The 20837-nt window shown below is 42.9% G+C and overlaps 1 protein-coding gene across 5 annotated transcripts in view; it reads right to left on the reverse strand.

The window, feature by feature from the left end:
• LOC115148857 (cytospin-B) overlaps positions 1-20837 on the reverse strand; it is a 170042-nt gene that overhangs the window by 61475 nt on the left and 87730 nt on the right. For all 5 annotated transcript variants that reach the window (XM_029691144.1, XM_029691142.1, XM_029691143.1 and 2 more), the window contains one exon: positions 3319-4871. In XM_029691144.1, coding sequence (XP_029547004.1) covers positions 3319-4871 — 1553 coding nt within the window. The remainder of the gene's footprint in view (positions 1-3318; positions 4872-20837) is intronic.

Below are 20837 nucleotides of genomic sequence, written 5' to 3' on the forward strand. Positions count from 1 at the left end.
TTCTGTGCATAACACTTGTATCTTTTATCAAAGTTTATGATGAGTATTTCTGTAAATTGATGTGCTCATTCACGGGACGTTTTGGAGGCAAAACATTTCTGAACATTACACGCCAATGTAAAATGAGTTTTTTGGATATACATATGAACTTTATCGAGCAAAACATACATGTATTGTGTAACATGAAGTCCTATCAGTGCCATCTGATGAAGATCATCAAAGGTTAGTGATTCATTTTAGCTGTATTTCTGGTTTTGTGATGCCTCTCCTTGCTTGGAAAATGGCTGTGTGGTTTTTCTTGTCTAGGTGCTGTCCTAACATAATCTAATGCTATGCTTTCGCCGTAAAGGCTTTTTGAAATCGGACACTGTGGTTGGATTAACGAGAAGATTATCTTTAAAATGGTGTATAATACTTGTATGTGTGAGAAATTTGAATTATGAGATGTTTGTTGTTTTGAATTTGGCGCTCTGCTATTTCACTGGCTGTTGGCGAGTGGGGGATGCTACCGTCCCACATACCCCAGAGAGGTTAAACAAAATACCTTATTTACATAAGTATTCAGACCCTTTGCTATGAGACTCGAAATTGAGCTCAGGTGCATCCTGTTCCCATTGATCATCCTTGAGATGTTCCTACAATTTGATTGGAGTCCACCTGTGGCAAATTCAATTGATTGGACATGATTTGGAAAGGCACACACCTGTCTATATAAGGACCCACTGTTGACTGTGCATGTTAGAGCAAAAACCAAGACATGAGTTTGAAGGAGACAGGATTGTGTCGAGGCCCAGATCTGGGGAAGGATACCAAAAAAGTTCTGCAGCATTAAAGGTCCCCAAGAACACAGTGGTCTCCATCAATCTTAAATGGAAGAAGTTTGGAACCACCAAGACTCTTCCTAGAGCTGGCCACATGGCCAAACTGAGCAATCGGGGGAGAAGGGCCTTGGTCAGGGAGAACCCGATGGTCACTCTGACAGAACTCTAGAGTTCCTCTGTGGAGATGGGAGAACCTTCCAGAAAGATAACCATCTCTGCAGCACTCTACCAATCAGGCATTTATGGTAGAGTGGTCAGAAGGAAGCCACTACTCAGTAAAAGGCACATGACAGCCCGCCTGGAGTTTGCCAAAAGGCACCTAAAGGACTCTCAGTCAATGAGAAACAAGATTATCTGGTCTGATGAAACCAAGTTTGAACTCTTTAGCCTGAATGCCAAGCGTCACGTCTGGAGAAAGCCTGACAACATCCCTACGGTAAAGCATGATGGTGGCAGCATCATGCTGTGGGGATGTTTTACAGCGGCAGGGACTAGGAGACTAGTCAGGATCGAGGGAAATATGAACGGAGCAAAGTACAGAGAGATCCTTAACAAAAACCTGCTCCAGAGTGCTCAGGACCTCAGACTGGGGTGAATGTTCACAACCCAAAGCACACAGCCAAGACAACGCAGGAGTGGCTTCGGTACAAGTCTCTGAATGTCCTTTAGTGGCCCAGTCAGAGCCCGGACTTGAACTCAATCAAACATCTTTGGAGAGACCTTAAAATAGTTGTGCAGCAACACTCCCCATACAACCTGACAGAGCTTGAGAGGACTTGCAGAGAAGAATGGGAGAAACTCCAAAAATACAGGGGTGCAACGCTTATAGCGCCATACCCAAGAAGAAGACTGTAATCGATACCAAAGGTGCTTCAACAAAGTATTGAGTAAAGGGTCTGAATATTTATGTAAATGTAATATTTCAGTTGCAAAAATTTGTAAAAACCTGTAAAAACTATTTAATCAATATTAGAATACAGCTGTAACGTAACAAAATGTGGAAAAAGTCAAGGGGTCTGAATACTTTCCGAATGCACTGGATATTTACATATATACCTCAATGTCCTTGTACCCCTGCATATCGACATGGTACTGGTACCCATATAGCCAAGTTATTGTTACTCATTGTGTATTTATTATTACTTGTATTATTACGTTTTACTTTTCTATACTTTTTCTATTTTCTTTCTCTCTGCATTGTTGGGAAGGGCCCTAAGGAAGCATTTCACAATTAGTCTACACCTGTTGTTTACGAACCATGTGATTAATAAAATTTGATTTGATTTGAAATTAAGATAATACATCTGTACAGCTCCATCATAGGCTACAATACATGCTGGGTTACTGGGACACATACTGTGAAAGCCCCCAGGCATGATGTATTGTATTAAAAAAATATATTGATGACACAATGCATTCTCCACAGCACGTCTTCTTACAGTATGTAGAGCATGACGTTAGTGACTTAAGTCATTATTTACCGGCCTCGCCCTCACACCCATTTGTCAGGAGCCAGAAGCCTGAGTCATATGTCATTCGACTTGACCTGCCAGGGTTCAGATAGGATTTATTTTCTTTCAAATAGTTTTAATGTTTGATTCAACGTGTGCCAGATGGGCAGCGTTTCAACATTTGGGACTATTCCATTGGTTCCATTGCAACAGGCAGGCTCAAAGAAACGGGGCAAAAGTATTTGAAAGAAAACAAATACTATATGAACCCAGGTCTGCCCTGACTGGACCACCCCAGTGTAGAGTTAATTAGTTATGACATCAGTCAGAGGCAGCTGACTAGGACACACCCCATGTTCACATCAACAACCACAGAAGGGACCCTAAACCCACACAACCCAGGCTGCTGACGTGTGGTGTTGTAGAGGAAAACCACTGCTCACTCAAGCTCTCTGATCCTATAAGCAGATGAAAACAATTTCATAAAACATGAGTTCATACATTGGAAAGTGGTGAGGGAAAGTGCTGAACTATAGCCACAAAGCCTGTCTTCATTAGCAATACAATATGTATCCTAATTCAAACCATCATGACAGATGAGGTATTGTGTAGGAAGCTTGTGTCCACTACAAGACCATGGTACTTGCCTACGGAGCAGCAAGAGGAACTGCCCCTCCTTACCTTCAGGCTATGCTCAAACCCTACTCCCCAACCCAAGCACTTCGTTCAGCATCCTCAGGTCTCTTGGCACTCCCATCCCTACGGGAGGGCAGCTCCCGCTCAGTCCAGTCAAAGCTCTGTCCTGGCACCCCATTGGTGGAACCAGCTTCCCCCTGAAGCTAGGACAAGAAAGTCCCTGCCCATCTTCCGAAAACATCTGAAACCCTACCTAAAGAGTATCTTAAATAACCCCACAGAACCCCGCCTCGCACCCATTCCTCACCCCGACTGCTCGAGGATGAGATGCAAATTGGTATTCTACCCACCTTGGTGAGTAATACAGTTTCTACTCTATTCTATTCTATATGGCTTGGTGTCCCACCCACCTTGGACAGCAGTCCCTGTGCGTGTTCAGTGTCAGTCTGGGCCTGTAGCAGCTCCTGCCGTAGCTCTGTTACCTCCCCCTCCAGTCTGTCTCTCTCAGAATGGGCCGCCTTCAGCAGCCTCTGCAGCTCTGTGCTGTCCCCAGCACTCTGCATGGCCTTCAGCTCCCCAACCTTCTGTCTCTCTAGGTCCACCTGGGCTTTGAGCCGTCCGTTCTCCACCCTCAGGGCATCCATTGCAGCCCTGTGTTCCTCAGCCGCCCGCGCCATCTCACCCCCGGCCTCCATCTCCTTCTCCAGCCGGCCCTGGAGGTCATCCCTCTCCTCCCTGAGGGACCTCACCTGCCCCTGGGTTTCCTGGTGCTCCTCTTCCAGGGTCCTCAGGCTCCCCGTCAGCTGCTGCTGGATGTCCACCAGCTTCTCCCTCTCAAAGTGAGAGCTATCCACCAGGTCAGTGTAGCGCTGCTCCAGCTCAGCCGCCCGGGACTCGTCCCCGCTCTGGACCTGGGCCACCTCCTGCAGCTTCCCGGCCAGGGCCTCATTCTTCTGGGCCAGCGACTCTACCCTCTCCCTCTGCTGCTGCAGCGACGTCTGTAGGAGGCCCTTCTCCTCGGCCAGGCGCTCATTCTCAGCCGTCAGCTCCTGGACCACCTGCTGTTGGTCGGCCAGCTCCTGTAGTGTTGCCTGGAGCTCCTCTGCCGTGCTGTGCTGGCTTTCCTCCATCTTCTGGATCAGCTCCGTCAGGCTCTCCACTGAGGGGTCGCGACCCGGACCCTTCCCCACCCCTACACCACTGCTGCTCACTGAGTCAGACTGCGACGGGATCTTCTCAAACTCTGAGGAGTCCGGCGAGGGCGAGCCCTTGGTGATGTCACTCCCGGAGGAGACTGAGGTTTTGAGCGGGCTGGGTGTGGGTGACTTGGCTGGGGGACTAGTGTTGTTGTCTGAGGGGAGGCCGTTGATGGAGGGCTTTGAGGGGCTGGTGGTGGTGGTAGTGTTGTTGGACATAGGAGAGGCAGGTGAAGTTTCCAGGGAGAGAAGCTTCTCCTTCAGGGCCTGGTTCTCCTCCCTCAGAGCCGCCAGCTCCCTCTGGAACTTCCCATTCTTCTCCCTCAGCTCCCCCACCAGGGCCTGGGCATTTGTGGCCTGCTGGGATAGACCTTGGCCCTGATCGGGGGCACCCTCAGGTGGGGTGGAGGGGGTGTTGTGAGGCGAGGGGGATGAAGACAACGAGGCTTTGCCCCGGCAGCGCTGCAGCTCTATCCTCAGCTTGCTGATCTCAAACTCCTTGGCCTTGGCCTCGGCCAGAAGCTCCTTCACCTGGCACTCCAGGAAGCCTCTCTCCGAGCTCTCGGCGTCCCTCGGCTTTGTGGTGGTGGAGCCACGCTGGTGCTTGGCTGCCAGGGTGGCCAGGCTGGAGGTGCTGGCGCTGGGGACCATCTTCTTGGTCGTGGAGGTCCGCAGCTGGTCCCTCAGCGACACACGGTCCCTGGTCATGGTGGGGGGAATCTCCCTGGGGGCAGGGATACCAGACTTCCTGGATCCTGATTGGACGCCTGAAAAAGATGATTAAAACACACATTCAAAGTCTGCTGCTTTCTTTTTGAAAGGCCACTAGTAAAGTGGTAATGCTTTTGACTAATGCCTGTAATGTCCTTACCATTCAATAGAAACAATTTCCCACTCAGATTGAAGCTCTATTGTGATGCAATGATAATATGGTGTTGCAATTGTCATCATCAGGGGTCAATCATTCAACAGTATTCATAGATCCATTTATTTGTTTTGATGACTGAATGGCTGGCTGGTTGGCACTGTGTCTGTGTTACTGTGGCCATTGAAGGCTTCCGCCTTATAGCATTCCAGTGGGTCCACAGGCCCCGGATGGCTTTCCAGACCTCTCTCTCTCTCTCTCTCTCTCTCTCTCTCTCTCTCTCTCTCTCTCTCTCTCTCTCTCTCTCTCTCTCTCTCTCTCTCTCTCTCTCTCTCTCTCTCTCTCTCTCTCTCTCTCTCTCTCTCTCCTCTCTCTCTCTCTCTCTCTCTCTCTCTCTCTCTCTCTCTCTCTCTCTCTCTCTCTCTCTCTCTCTCTCTCTCTCTCTCTCTCTCTCAAATACGAATAGCTTTTACTGATTCATCCCCCGCATGAGCAGGGCGCCATCTGAAAGGCTTTTATTGTTTGTTTTAAAATTATCAGCAAACAGCAACACAGACACAGGGGGTTCTTGTTACCAGGGATGACCAGGAATGGTCCGGGGCACATGGAACGTTCCAGCACAAAGCAGCCCAGTCAGTGGACAGACACAGAAAGAGCGCTGTGTTGATGACACACTAGACTGACTGCCATCAACCCCAGAGGGCACAGACTACTGCACAGCCTGGGCAAGAAGAGATAGACCAGGCTTCTGTATAACCCCATAAACAACACACACATCCACACTCGCACACACACACACAAAACATTCAAGATACACTGGCACGTTGGCTCACATCCACACCTACAAACAAACACACACTCACAAACAAATAGTCTGGGTTCATTTGGAATAGAAATCCTACACCCCTCTGGGCTCTTAAAGCACTTCTCCATTGATGGGCACTTTGCAGGGACTATCACCTCTTTGTACGGGCTGGCTGTGCCTGCCAAGCCTGCCAAGCCTCAGACAATCTCAGGGGTGCAGCGCGGTTTAGCATTCTTAAAGTGGGGTTCTGTGGATGAAAAGGAGAGTGTTGCTGAGGCCGGGACCACAGAGAAAGGAGTCAGAGACCTAACTTACTTTATCAGCACTCAACTATGCTTCTATATAAAGCAAGGAGCTCGGAACTCGGTGTGCTTTCTTTTTACAATAATACAATCATAAATTGCTAAGCTTGCAAAAATAAAAATGACACATTTCTATATATATATAGCAAGGACGCTGGACCCTTTCTTTTCATAATAAAATAAAATCACAATAAAACGACAAATAGTTCCAGTAAAACATTAAATATCAAAGCTATAAAAAATAACAGGGCAGATTGGCTGGCACAGAGAGTGACTGCAGACAGACATTGTGGTTTGCCTTCAGTCAAAAAATAAGAACCTAACTACTCCGCTTGAGTGAGAGCAAGCAAAAGCCAGTCATTTAAATGTCCATGAATCAACTTTGCATTGGTTCTCCATCAGTCAGGTCAAGTGAACTCTAGTGAATTTCCCAGTGGACTAGCATTTGCTCTGCCAAGATCCCAGGCTGCCATTAAAAATCTATAATCACTTACTTCTCTGTGCATTTTACAGTGGATGCATCCACTACAGACAGAATGAGGCCATACACGCCTAAATTATGTATTATCACATGGAAGATTTTAACATTTTAACAGCTACTTGTTTATGAATAAAGACTGTGATGAAATCAGTTGTGCTAGGTTAAAAAACAACTACATCATAATACATTACAGATTTACATATTGGGGATGCATGTACTGTATGTGTATAAACAGAAACTGACACACACACACACACACACACACACACACACACACACACACACACACACACACACACACACACACTTCACAACTCCCTTACATCTCTGCACTGTGGCAAAGACAGCATATAGGCCAGACCTATAGGTCATGTGGGGCATATTCATGCCAATTGCTCTTATTCTTATTATATAACATATAAGGGAAGAGTAACAGGAGGAAAGTGAAAGAGAGGGAGAGATGAATAAAATGAGAGTGAATGAGAGAGAGGCAGATGACTAATGTTTGGGGTTGAAGTGGGACTCTGGGACATCTCCCATTCCCAGCCCCCACATACAGTAACATTCTCCTTCTACTTCCCAGTCCAACTGAATAAAACCCATATGGACTGTATAAACTCACTTTCCTCGTTGGAGCACTCACCTCCCTTTTACCATGACTTCACTACAGCTTGTCCCTGCGCACATAGCCATGACATAAATCTGTGTGCAAAACAAGCCAACTAATACGTGAACATTTACAATACATTCAAATATAATACAGAGAAAGGAAGGCTGGTTGGAACACAGCCATTCTGACCATTTCTGAAAGATGAAAACAATAGCACATTTTTGTGGACCTGTAAACAGATTGTTGGAATTCAATAATGTTTTGCATTTACTTTTTCCAGAACCTAAATATGCTGCACTGACAGCGTATTCTAAAACATTGTATACATATTTTTTTTTACTGCAGTAGGCCTTACAGTGGTAGCCTACACACTTCAATGCAAAAGATCAACTGCCTGTTTAGCTGTTAAATCCTATTGTATGTCATAAACCACGCTCCCTGTCGAATGGATAGGCTAGGTTAGAGCAAAGACTTCTAATTATAATAGCCTATCTAATAGGCCCAATTAAATGAGAGATGCGCCTGGTCATTTGTTGTATGGATAGTGAGGTGAAATAGAGAGTAACTGTTGCTTCGTGAGGTATCTCTACATGAAAATACATGATCTAAGTGATTGATAGTTGGTAATCAGCAGTCATAAAAGTATGCCTTATTTATTTTGAAGACCTACAAAATAGTGATTTTGTCAGACAGCAGACGCAGCAGCTCTATGGAGACGAGATGATGACTTGGAATGAAATAATAAAGTCAGCAAATAAAACAAATGTAATATAGCCTACACAATAACTTAAATATTTTAGTAAAGTAAAGTGAATAAATGATGGTTAATAAGTGAGCAGTAATGGGCCGTCACTACCATCATGGGACTTTTATTGATTGTTTTATTCTGTGTTGTTACAGAATTCAACCACATAATGCGTAGTGCATTTAACGTTTGAATTTTTTCTGAAACCGAAATCGGAAACCGTGATTCTAAAAAAAAAAAGTAAAGCCTACAAACGTCAATGGAAAAGGTCAAACGTTTGTTCTATCGTTAAACTGTGCATCAGATTGGATCACAATGAGCAAAATACTTCAAATAGCTGGATCTATTTACTAATGTGAAGTAGGCCCAATAAATGAGTGAAGGGATGAATGGTAGCCTATCCAAACTTGTTGTAGGCCTATCGGCTATTTCAAGAGTTGCCTATGAAACCATCACAGTCAGAAAAGGTGAGGAGTTTTTATATACCTATTTCAAATTATCTTAGAATGCAAAGATAAAATAAAGAGATTTTTGATCTCTTCTTACTAATGGCAAATTATTAAATCTTGTTATTATATTTAACTACCTGTTTTATATGTCATCATATATCATATATATTTATATGTCATCATATATTCCTCATTTGCACAAGGCTACTACTAGGCTTCTTTTGCCTTCTTGCAATGCAATACTTCAACCACTAGAAACTGTGCGTACGCATGGGCTACAGTGTGCGGGAGGACAAGCACATTCTCATGTGAAATTCAGTTTTAATAAATTCCAAATTTCGCGTGAAAACTGGCTCACACATATTTTGGGGCATATTTTGTGCATTCGCAACGTTTACAAATGAGGCCCCAGACCTGGGTTCAAATAGTTTTTGAAATAGTGCTTGATGGAGCTTGCCTGGCACATTAGAGCCAATGGAATAGTTCCAAATGTGCAAACCCAATCCATCTGGCAGACAGGCTTAATTGAACGCTCAAAGTATTTGAAAGAAAACAAATACGAGTTTATTTCTCATTCCACATCTCATATAAAGAGGCCAAACAATGGAACCCTCTCTCTCTCTTACTCTCTCTCACTCTCTCTCTCACCCTTTCTCTCACTCAGTGTTACTGTAGCCAAACCTTCCCTGTCCAAAAGGAGGGTTCGGTCTCACATAGAGCCAGGCATGGGCAGTGATAGATAGTGGCACAGTTGGCCATGCAGCCTCAAGGCCAAGACAGAGCAGCTGCTCAATGGGAATCATCTCATCTTATCCTCATCAAACAGTCCGCCAGTCTCAGAGGAGAGCAGAGGCATGCTTTATCCAGGAGAGGTGCCAGATGCTAGCTGGGCTATAAAAGGGGGGTGATAGGAAGGAGAACATTGAAGAAAAGCCTCAGTGCCTCAATTTATCTATGCTGAGATCAACATGGTTGATACAGTGCAGAAGATAGACCTATTTGACTTTTCTCTTCCAACACAACATATAAAACCATGTCTTAAAACTGTTGACTGATACATTTCTGTAACCTTATAGAACCTTACAGGGTGTGTAACTTCTAAACCTCTTACCTAAGCCTACTTTCAGGGTATTCATAAATCACATAAAGTTATCCTCATGATCCATCATATGTTTCACAATTTAAAAGAAGGTAAAAGGAAAGCACAAACAAGACAAGCTGTGAATTAATAGCCAACTATTTAAAATCCTCAGTTGGGACAAACACTTCCTGACTCCAAAGTTATCTGGGCCTGACTTGCCAAGCCTTTGACAGACAATGACAACTCCTTATTTTTAGTGGTTACTGAAACGGTGAGAGGGAGAGAAAGTGGGGGAGAAAAAGAGAGATGAGAAAGAAAGGCTGAGAGTTTGAGAGAGAGAGAAAAAAATCTATGGAGAGATAGCGAGTGACTCGTTTCAAGAAACTACGCGTATGTCGCATGTCACTAGTTCACAGGAGCAGCATTTGAATGTAAACATGTATTTTTTTTATCAAAATACTTTTTTTTTTAGAAATGCCTTCTGGAACATGTGAACCTTCATATGCATTAATAACAAACTTGTATTCCATCCATAAATATGAATCAAATTGTTAAATTACAAGCCTAGTTGGTGTAGCCATGGAAAAAGTCAAGAACCTTCCCACTGGCCATGATTGGCTGAGATAATGCATGGGTTGGACATGCTGGGAGATGAGTTTGGATTGGTCTGGCAAGTAGCATGCTTCTGTCTATAACGTGAGCTGTTCAGTATGTGTTGACAGTCCTTTCTACCGCGCCATTTTTGAAAGATATAACGTCTAGAACTACAAAAGTTTTGCAACTTTTGTCAACAACATTGATGCCCTAAATTTAGCTGGTGCAATCAACAGATCAGTAGGAAAAAGTGATGGGCTACTTTCTGCACACACCACGGTCAGTATGAACCGGAGTGACTTGACACAAAGCTGGCCAAACAAGATGTAGCTACAAGCAAAATGGAGTTAACCTCTTATGGCTAGGGGGCAGTATTTTCACGTCTGGATAAAAAAACGTACCCGATTTAATCTGATTATTAGTCCTGCCCAGAAACTAGAATATGCATATAATTATTAGCTTTGGATAGAAAACACTCCAAAGTTTCTAAAACTGTTTGAATGGTGTCTGTGAGTATAACATAACTCATTTGGCAGGCCAAAACATGATAAGATTCTGTTCAGGAAGTACCCTGTCTGACCATTTCTTCCCCTTGTTGATTCTCTCTATCTATTACAAGGGATCTCTGCTGTTACGTGACACTTCCCACGTCTCCAATGGGCTCTCAGAGCCCGGGAAAAACCTGAATGACGTAATTCAAAGCCCTGGCTGAAACACACGAGCGCTTTTGCTAAGTTGTCTATCAGCAGACAAAAGGCTTAGGCGCGGGCACTGCCCGCCCCCGCCTTTCTGTTTTTCCCTCTGTTTACAGACACGCAGATTCCCGGTCGGAATATTATCGCTTTTCTACGAGATAAATTGCATAAAAATTTATTTTAAACAGCGGTTGACATGCTTCGAAGTACGGTAATGGAATATTTAGAAATTATTTGTCACATTATGCGCCATGCGCACGACCGTGATTTACCATTCTGATAGTGTCTAGAACTCACGAACAAAACGTCGCTGATGGAACATAACGATGGATTATTTGGGACCAAACCTACATTTGTTATTGAAGTAGAAGTCCTGGGAGTGCATTCTGACGAAGAACAGGAAAGGTAAGACCATTTTTCTTATAGGAAATGTGATTTTGGTGAAGGCTAAACTGGGTGGGTGTCTAAATAGCTAGCCCGTGATGGCTGGGCTATGTACTTAGAATATTGCAAAATGTGCTTCATCCGAAAAGCTATTTTAAAATCGGACATATCGAGTGCATAGAGGAGTTCTGTATCTATAATTCTTAAAATAATTGTTATGCTTTTTGTGAACGTTTATCGTGAGTAATTTAGTAAATTGTTAGTAAATTCCCCGGAAGTTTGCGGGGGGTATGCTAGTTCTGAAAGTCACATGCTAATGTAAAAAGCTGGTTTTTGATATAAATATGAACTTGATTGAACAGACATGCATGTATTGTATAACATCATGTCCTAGGTGTGTCATCTGATGAAGATCAAAGGTTAGTGCTGCATTTAGCTGTCTTCTGGGTTTTTGTGACATTATATGCTAGCTTGAAAAATGGGTGTCTGATTATTTCTGGCTGGGTACTCTGCTGACATAATCTAATGTTTTGCTTTCGCTGTAAAGCCTTTTTGAAATCGAACAGTGTGGTTAGATTAACGAGAGTCTTGTCTTTAAATAGCTGTAAAATAGTCATATGTTTGAAAAATGGAAGTTTTCGGATTTTAGAGGAATTTGTATTTCGCGCCACGCCCATCATTGGATATTGGAGCAGACGTTCCGCTAGCGGAACATCTAGATGTAAGAGGTTAAATGGCTCCAGTCTGCCGTGAAGCGTTCATCCTTGTAAACGGGTAAGAGTCTAGCTACATTTTCCAGATATAAGTTTCTAATTTTGTCAGAAAGTTGTTTTCATCGCAAGTTAAAGTGTACTATTTGTTAGCTAGCAAACGTTAGCTTATTGGATCGCTAGTTAACGTCATGTGTATGATCTGTGTTACAATATTATTCGAATCAGAAAACCATTTGCATTGCTAGTTATAGCCTAATGCTAACTAGCTAATATTGAACCTAGTTTGTTAGGTTTAACTACCTGCAGATTCATACTACAGCTATGACAATGTCTGTATTGGTAGTAGTATGAGTTGGGGTTATGCCGGTTCATTGTTTAGCTAGCTAGCTAGATGTCTAAACAAAAGTTTCTACTTTGGCTGGTTTACTACATGACCCATCAAATTAGCAGGTGTATCTGGGGGTGATTAAGGCGATCTATTGTATTTCAGCCTTCCCTGTAGCTCAGTTGGTAGAGCATGGTGTTTGCAACACCAGGGTTGTGGGTTCGATTCCCACGGGGGGCCAGCACAGAAAAAAAAAAAAAAAAAAAAATGTATGAAATTGTATGAAATGTATGCATTCACTACTGTAAGTCACTCTGGATAAGAGTGTCTGCTAAATGACTAAAATGTAAAAATGTAAAAATGAACATGTGTACATGTCCAGACAGTAGTGACCCATCCACTTAGCTAGATGTGGTGAGGGGTGGTTATAGCATTTCCTTCACATGACCCATCAATTTAGACAAGTGTGTCAGGTAAGCGTCATCTAAAAATATAAAATATTTAGAAAATATTTTTATCTGGACACTTTCTGTTTTTGATATTGCTACTATGCAAGTACTATCACTCTACCGTTTACATCTTCTGTATCCTCTGCATGTGACAAGTAAAAATAGATTTCATTTGATAAAGTGTGTGTTTACCACATGACCTCACATGTGAATCCTTAGAGATGGGTGGGGCTAAGGCTTAAGAGGGTGTGAACGATCCTGAAGGGGTGTAGACAAAGAAGAGCTCTCCAGTAGGTGTACCAAAATATTCAAGGGCCATTTTCTCAGAAGTGGGTTTACAAGTTTATCAACTTTCCCATTGTTCCTCAACTGCAGTGTACGATATACCATTTTCTAGCTCTGAGTCTCTACTTTTATCCAATGTAAAAAATACAATTTCAAATGTTGCTACATAAGACCGACTTGAGGCGGTTGGTCACATATATACAAAAGTATGTGGACACCCCTTCAAATTAGTGGATTCGGCTATTTCAGCCACACCCGTTGCTGACAGGTATATAAAATTGTGCACACAGTCATGCTATCTCCATAGACAAACATTGGCAGCAAAATTTCAACGTGGCACTGTGAGAGGATGCCACCTTTCCAACAAGTCAGTTAGTGAAATGTATGATCTACTAGAGCTGCATCGGGCAACTGTAAGTGTTGTTATTGTGAAGTGGAAACGTCAAGGTGCAACAATGGCTCAGCCGCAAATTGGTAGGTCACACAAGCTCACAGAACAGGACCACAGAGTGCTGTGCGTAAAAATTGTCTGTCCTGAGTTGCAACAATTACTAATGAGTTCCAAATTGCCTCTGAAAGCAATGTCAGCAGAATAACTGTTTGTCTGGAAATTCATGAAATGGGTTTCCATGGCCGAGCTGCCATACACAAGCCTAAGATCACCATGCGCAATGCCAAGCATCGGCTGGAGTGGTGTAAAACTCGCCGCCATTGGTCTCTGGAGCAGTGGAAACCCGTTATCTGGAGTGATGAATCACGCTTCACCATCTGGCAGTCCGACAGATGAAACTGGAGGTTTGGAGGATGCCAGGAGAACGCTACCTGCCCCAATGCATAATGCCAACTGTAAAGTTTGGTGGAGAAGGAATAATGGTCTGGGGCTGTTTTTCATGGTTCGGGCTGGGAACCTTAGTTCCAATGAAGGGAAATCTTAACACTACACCATACATTGACATTCTAAACAATTCTGTGCTTCCAACTTTGTGGCAAGAGTTTGGGGAAGGCCCTTTCCTGTTTCAGTATCAGAAGGCCACAAAAAGCGAGGTCCACACAGAAACGGATTGTCGAGATCGGTGTGCAATAACTTGACTGGCCTGCACAGAGCCCTGACCTCAACTCCATCAAACACCTTTGGGATGAATTGGATGGCGACTGCGAGCCAGGCCTAATCGCCCAACATCAGTGCCCAACCTCACTAATGCTCTTGTGGCTGAATGTTAGCAAGTCCCTGCAGCAATGTTCCAACATCTAGTGGAAAGCCTTCCCAGAAGAGTGGAGGCTGTTATAACAGCAAAGGGGGACCAACTCCATATTAATGCCCATGATTTTGGAATGAAACGTTCAACGAGCAGATGTCCACATACTTTTGGTCATGTGTAAATCCTCCAACACCTCTGGAGACTGGCTCTCATTGATAGCAAAGTGTAAATAATGTGAAACACTAGCTTTGGAGAGAAAGAGAAATACTGCTGCCAAGTAGAATGGGCTTTCTGTCATGTTGAGGAACAAGAGAAAGGCTACTACACAACATTTTGTGACAGAGTTTTCTTTTTTGTGCTCATTTGGTAAGAAAGTAATATTCACAATAGTGAATCATGGACTAATCATTGCAGGATAGGGGGTTTTGGAGGAGAAGCCACAGTAACAGGATTTAGATTGCAGGCAGCCAAATGAAGCCGGCAGTGAAAGCCAAGGCTTGACCAAAGTCATTAACCCAAACTCCAACTTTTAACTTAAAACATTCATGTTTCTACACAGAATACTGCTGACATGCCAGAAAACACACGTCCACACAGAGAGAACCATTGTTAGTAACCCCACTTCTGATCTTGAGTCCTGTTGAAATGGCTTCCTGAAATTATCGGAAATTATTGCTTTGTTTACATTAAGTAATTGTTTAATTAATTAATAACACACAGTGTGAGTACCTCATCACAATAATGCACTCTGGTCCATATCTATCTTTTTAATGAAGATGAGGTTTTAAATCACAGATCGGCAGGGGACGTGTGGCTCAGTGGCTTCTGGACACCATGGTTACCAGCCAGCCAAGCCAAGCCAGCAGCCAAGAGGTAACAGGCTGCATTGTGAGGGGAAGGAAAGGCAGCCCCCAGCCCAGCTGTCTTTAATTTCATTTACACGGGGGGACAGGAGAGGGAGTGACGATGACAGATAAGTGGCCGGGGCCAGTCAGGCCGGTCAAGTGTCAGAACCGTTGGCATCTGCAATGACACAGTGGTAGCGTCAGTCAGTGGCTGACTGCTATCACGAAGGAATGAATGACCTTTGAAAGGGAAAGAATCTCCCTCAGTCTCATTTCCACCACACACACACACACACACACACACACACACACACACACACACACACACACACACACACACACACACACCACTAGCCAGCCCCCTCTGGAGTTCCAGGAAGTGTAGTCTAATGTTTTCCAGTCAGGTGGACGTGGGGGGTACAGAGCAGTCAGATAAAAAATAATATCCGTCTCTCTCTGTCTGGGGTTTCCTGTTGACCAGGCAGCAACTGGACAGGACGTAGCCTGGTGGTCCCAGATCTGTTTGTGCTGTCTTGGCAACTCAACACAGGAGTTGGCAAGATGGCACAAACAGATCTGTGACCAGACTAGACAGGACGGGATGGGGAGTGATTGGGTAAACTGGAGCTTATCTCTCAGGTCCTGGGCTCACACAGGCATTCCACTCTTCTTGCTGGTGCGGAAGACAAGACTCAGTGGGGTTTCCATATGCGTCACTGTGATACAGGAAATGGTCAGCCAGGATGGTCAGTCAGTCAGGGACAGGGGAGGCAAACGTTAATGTTAGCTGTCACAGTCCAAGGGACACATCATCCTCCAGACCTTGATTCAAATAGTATTTGTGTTCTTTTAAAGACTAACGGTTCCTTTGGTTCCATCATCAGACAAACATCAGACAACAATTAAAATCATCATGCTAACTCTTCTAGCAGAAATAGATACTGCTAACTATGAGTTAGCCAAGAAACACAGACTCTAGCATTGTTTTTCTACTTATCAAAGGCCAACTTTACTTGCAATACTATAGTAAGTACAGATATTCCACTAACGTTCCTGAAACTCGGACAGACAGTCTAAATTCACCCTGGCCAAAACTTAATCTCTTGGCCTGTGTCTCAGGTCCCAAAGACTTAACTGGACAGATATTCCACAATAGTTCCTCCATATGAGTTGATGAAAGCTCTAGCCTAAATGCCCTTACACTGGGCTTTTTTCTGGCCAAAACATAATCTCTTGGCCCCAAGGTCCCAGGTCCCAAAGACTTTGGGTTAGATTCAGGACATGACATCATAATGTGGAGGAGGAGAGTGCATAGTATGATTAGAGAGCGGATCTGCAGATCACATCTGATTTAAAGCCCAGAATGTTCTAGAATGTCACCAGATACATTTTATGGGCCTACTATAGCAGATAGCAGAAGGGGATATAGTAGAGGCAGGCACTCAATGAATGCAGGATTTCAATAAACCCCCTATTTCCCATAGTCTACAACAGTATACCACTTAAGAGGCACGTCAATGAATAGGAATCTGATTTGTGCACTGTTTGAAGGATGATGTAATTGCATTTGCCGGTGATCGGAAGTGGTGTAAATCAGGTAAATGGTCTAGTTTCACAGACAGTTACCAGGACCATGGAGGATAAGCAGCAGCTGTAACACACATCACTTTGTGAGTGTCAGCTTAAGGGCTGGTTTAGAAGTAGTGTACAAAAGTCCTGGGTTTAGACCAGAAGGTCCTCGCCTGGCTTTGCATGGGCTCTCCAGACTATTGAGCTTAGGAAATTATTGCATTGGGGATTTGACTGGATATATTATCTGCACTTGGGAAACGTCCAGTATCTGCAGATCCACAGATACTCAAACCCAACAAACGCTTCCCTTGTTCTTTGTGATTCTATCTTTATATCTTTATTCCTGCAGATCAAACATGCTGCCATCACGTCTATGGGATTATTACCATAGTACCATAACCTCCCCAGTCCCCACCATAGATTGGAAGCCATAATTATATCCAGGGGGCTCAGATAACATGCTCTCCAATCGTCTGCTTCAGCATGATTGCACATCTCGATCCAAGAATTTGCTTAAAAACCAAACGACTGTGAACAGAAGGCGCAAATGTAAAATTGAGGCCGCATAGATGGTCATTGGAAGTATAGATATCCATCCTATAGTAGTTGCATAATATGTGGAGTACATACAGTATAAGCTATAATACAAAGTCCATGCCGTATGTCATGCACAATCGACGTGGCACACTGTATCAACATGTTTGAGTTGAGTAAAGGGAAGGAATTAGAGGCTTTTTAAAGAGTTTAAGGGTTGCTTTAAAATTCTGTTGACCAATCAGAAAATATTAATGTGAACTAACTTGGACAAAGAATGGAGGTAAAGAGTTAGTTTGGCATGTCTGGCTGTGAAGGATAAGTAGTAGGGTCGGTGTGGAGAGACAGAGAGTGGATGGAATCTGTCACCACATTGGCTGAGGTGATATTTTCCCTGCTGGGGCTGGCCAATAATCCTGCATATAAATAAATAAAGAGAGAGAGAGAGAGAGAGAGAGCAGAATGGATGGGCTTTGGCTGGGCTAAATAGAGACTGTAAATCACTCAGTGGAGCAAAAGAAGTAGAGTTACTCTATGTATGGGATCAAAAAGCTGACTCACTTACAGAGGGTTACATTTTGACTTGTGATGGTTCAGAAATATACTGTACACACACCATATAGAAAACCCACTACTTGATTACACAGAGATGGGGAATTGCTGGTCTTGCTGTGCCGGAACCAAAACAATTTGAAACACCAAGAGCAGAAAGGCAGCAGGGAAGGAGTAGAGGAGTAGAGCCCAGGGCTAGTATTCACAACAACCTCTACTGTAAGCAGAAGTAAAATACCCCATACTCATGTATTCCTGTGTCCAAGTCATTATGGGTAGTGAGTCACTCTAATGTCAGCAAGTGGCATATCATTCATCAAATACTGCTGAGAAGTGGACTCTCTTTTTTTAAGAACAGCAACACCTGCAAGTCTGCACTATACAGTGCCTTCAGAAAGTATTCATACCCCTTCTTATTGCATTTTGTGTTGTGTTACAGCCTGAATTCAAAATTGATTACTTTTTTTTCTCTTCTCACCCATCTACACACAATACTCCATAAGTGGAAACATGTTTTTAGAAATGTTTGTACATTTATTTAAAATGAAATACAGAAATATCTCATTTACATAAGTATTCTCACCCCTGAGTCAACACTTTGTACAAGCACCTTTGGCAACAATTACAGATGGGAGTCTTTTTGGGTAAGTCTCTAAGAGTTTTGCACACTTAAATTGTACAATATTTGCCCATTATTCTTTAAAAATGATTCAAGCTCTGTCAAGTTGATTGTTGATCGTTGCTAGTCAGCCATTTTCAAGTCTTGCCATAGACTTTCAAGACGATTTTAAGCCAAAAGTGTACAGGAACATTCAATATCGCCTTGGTAAGCAACTCCAGTGTAGATTTGGCCTTGTATTTTAAGTTGTGGTCCTGCTGAAAGGTGAATTCGTCCCCCAGAATCTGTTGGAAAGCAGACTGAACGAGGGTTTTCCCTCTAGGATTTTGCCTGTGCTTATAGCTGTATTCCATGTATTTATATTAAAGAAAACTCCCTAGTCCTTGCCGATCACAAGCATACCAATAACGGGATGCAGCCACCACCGTGCTTGAAAATATGAAGAGTGGTACTCAGTGATGTGTGCTGTTGGATTTGCCCTAAACATAACGCTTTGTATTCAGGACCGAAAGTTAATTTCTTTGTCACATTTTTTGCAGTAGTGCCTTGTTGCAAACTGGATGCACGTTTGGAAATATTTTAATTTCTGTATAGGCTTCCTTCTTTTCATGGTGAAATCACTGTGCAGTTTTCTTCCTCTCTGGCAACTGAGTTAGGAAGGAAGCCTGTATCTTTGTAGTGACTGGGTGTATTTATATACCATCCAAAGCCCAATTAATAACTTCACCATGCTCAAAGGGATATTCAGCATTTCCTTTTTTTATCTACCCATCGGTGCCCTTCTATGCGAGGCACTGAAAAACCTCCCTGGTCTATGTGGTTGAAATGCACTACTCAATTGATGGACCTTACAAATAATTGTATGTGTGGGGTACAGGGATGGGTTAGTCATTCAAAAATCACATTAACCACTATTATTGAACACAGAATGAGCCCATGCAACTTATTATGCAATTTGTTAAGTACATTTTTACTCCTGAACTTATTTAGACTTGCCATAACAAAGGGGTTGAATATTCAAGACGTTTCAGCTTATATTATTTTTTTCGTTTCTAAAATGTCCTACAAACAAAATTTCACGTTTACATTATGGGGTGGTATGTGTGGATCATTGACACAAAATCTAAATGTAATCAATTTTAAATACAGGCTGTAACACAACAAAATCTGGAAAAGTAAAGAAGTGTTATCGGGAAGCAAGTTCAGGGAGTGAGTGATTTAATCAATAAACAAAACATAATACAAAACAAGAAATACGATGAACGCACAGACATGAAAAAGAAACAATGACAACTGGGGAAGAAACCAAAGGGAGTGACATATATAGGGAAGATAATCAAGGAGGTGATGGAGTCCAGGTGAGTGTCATTATGCGCATAACCATGGTGACAGGTGTGCACCATAACGAGCAGCCAGGTGACCTAGAGGCCAGAGAGGGAGCACACGTGTAAATACTTTCTGAAGGGACTGTAGTTGTTGAAATGCCATGGAAATAGCACTTTGAGCCAAAATGCATGATGTGCTTTGCTTTGGGGAGTTGGCAAGCCACAATAGACAAATGTATTACATTTATATTCAATTCTGAAGGAAGGATGTTCCTTTTGAGGGTATAAACTGAACTAATGTGCATGCTAATTATATAGCCACAGCATCCCCTTTACTGAGGAACTCTGCTTTGAGGTACATTCTCTACAAATGGCATCAATTTGATACAGACATCAGTGCATGAGCACATCGCATGAGATTGGAAGATTTTGTTATTTTCTCTAGAAAGGGTAAAGGGGGACAGCGACAGCTAAAACGTCTATCTGCTAAAACAAAGGGATTGACATCAGATGACCATTTTTAGAAATGAAACACTTGATTAGCCAATATACAGCCAGAGGACAACTCGTCATGGGTTTGTTCGGGTTCAACATCAATCGACAAATCAAAACATCTCAACCTTTCAATTTGATGCTCAAGCTGGTCATGTTTATCTTGGTATTTCACACGCTTGCAGGCTCTGAAAACTTGGTTTAGAATGGTTTTTTTTTTATCATTCAGAATATTCGAGTACAACATCCAACACATCAGCCTTTCTTGATTTCTATTTTCTAATTTAAACGTTTCTCCATGACTTTTACATTTCTCTCATCATCCAAATACACATCCTACATGATTTAGGAAACGATTAAGTATTTGAGATAATTTTTCCTGGAACAATCCCTGTAAATGATGAAATGTAATATATGTGTGGGTTTAGGATTAATCTGAAATTGGGAGAGAGATTTCCACAAGCAGGATTTAGAAGGTATTATTGAAAAAAAGACACCTCCGTTCCCCACTCTTTTCCATAGTAACCAAAAGGCAAACAAATGATATTTTCTGGTAATAGTAAGGATATCGCCATATGCCACAAACAGGCAGTGTCTGAAATTAAATGTTTACCACGAGACAAACAACTAAATCAAGTAGGAGACATTTCTGTGTGCTTACTGTGAAAAGTAAAACTGATAGTGATGGTGTGACCAGGCTGGTCGGCTGACGGCTGCTTGGCTCAGCTGAGGAGAACATCACAAACAAATTAATCTCGGAACCCACAACCCAGGACCAAATATTGCATGCGCTGGCCAGCTACTCATGAAAA

This window comes from Salmo trutta, chromosome 15 (assembly GCF_901001165.1).
Source record: "Salmo trutta chromosome 15, fSalTru1.1, whole genome shotgun sequence".
Classification (NCBI taxonomy): domain Eukaryota; kingdom Metazoa; phylum Chordata; class Actinopteri; order Salmoniformes; family Salmonidae; genus Salmo; species Salmo trutta.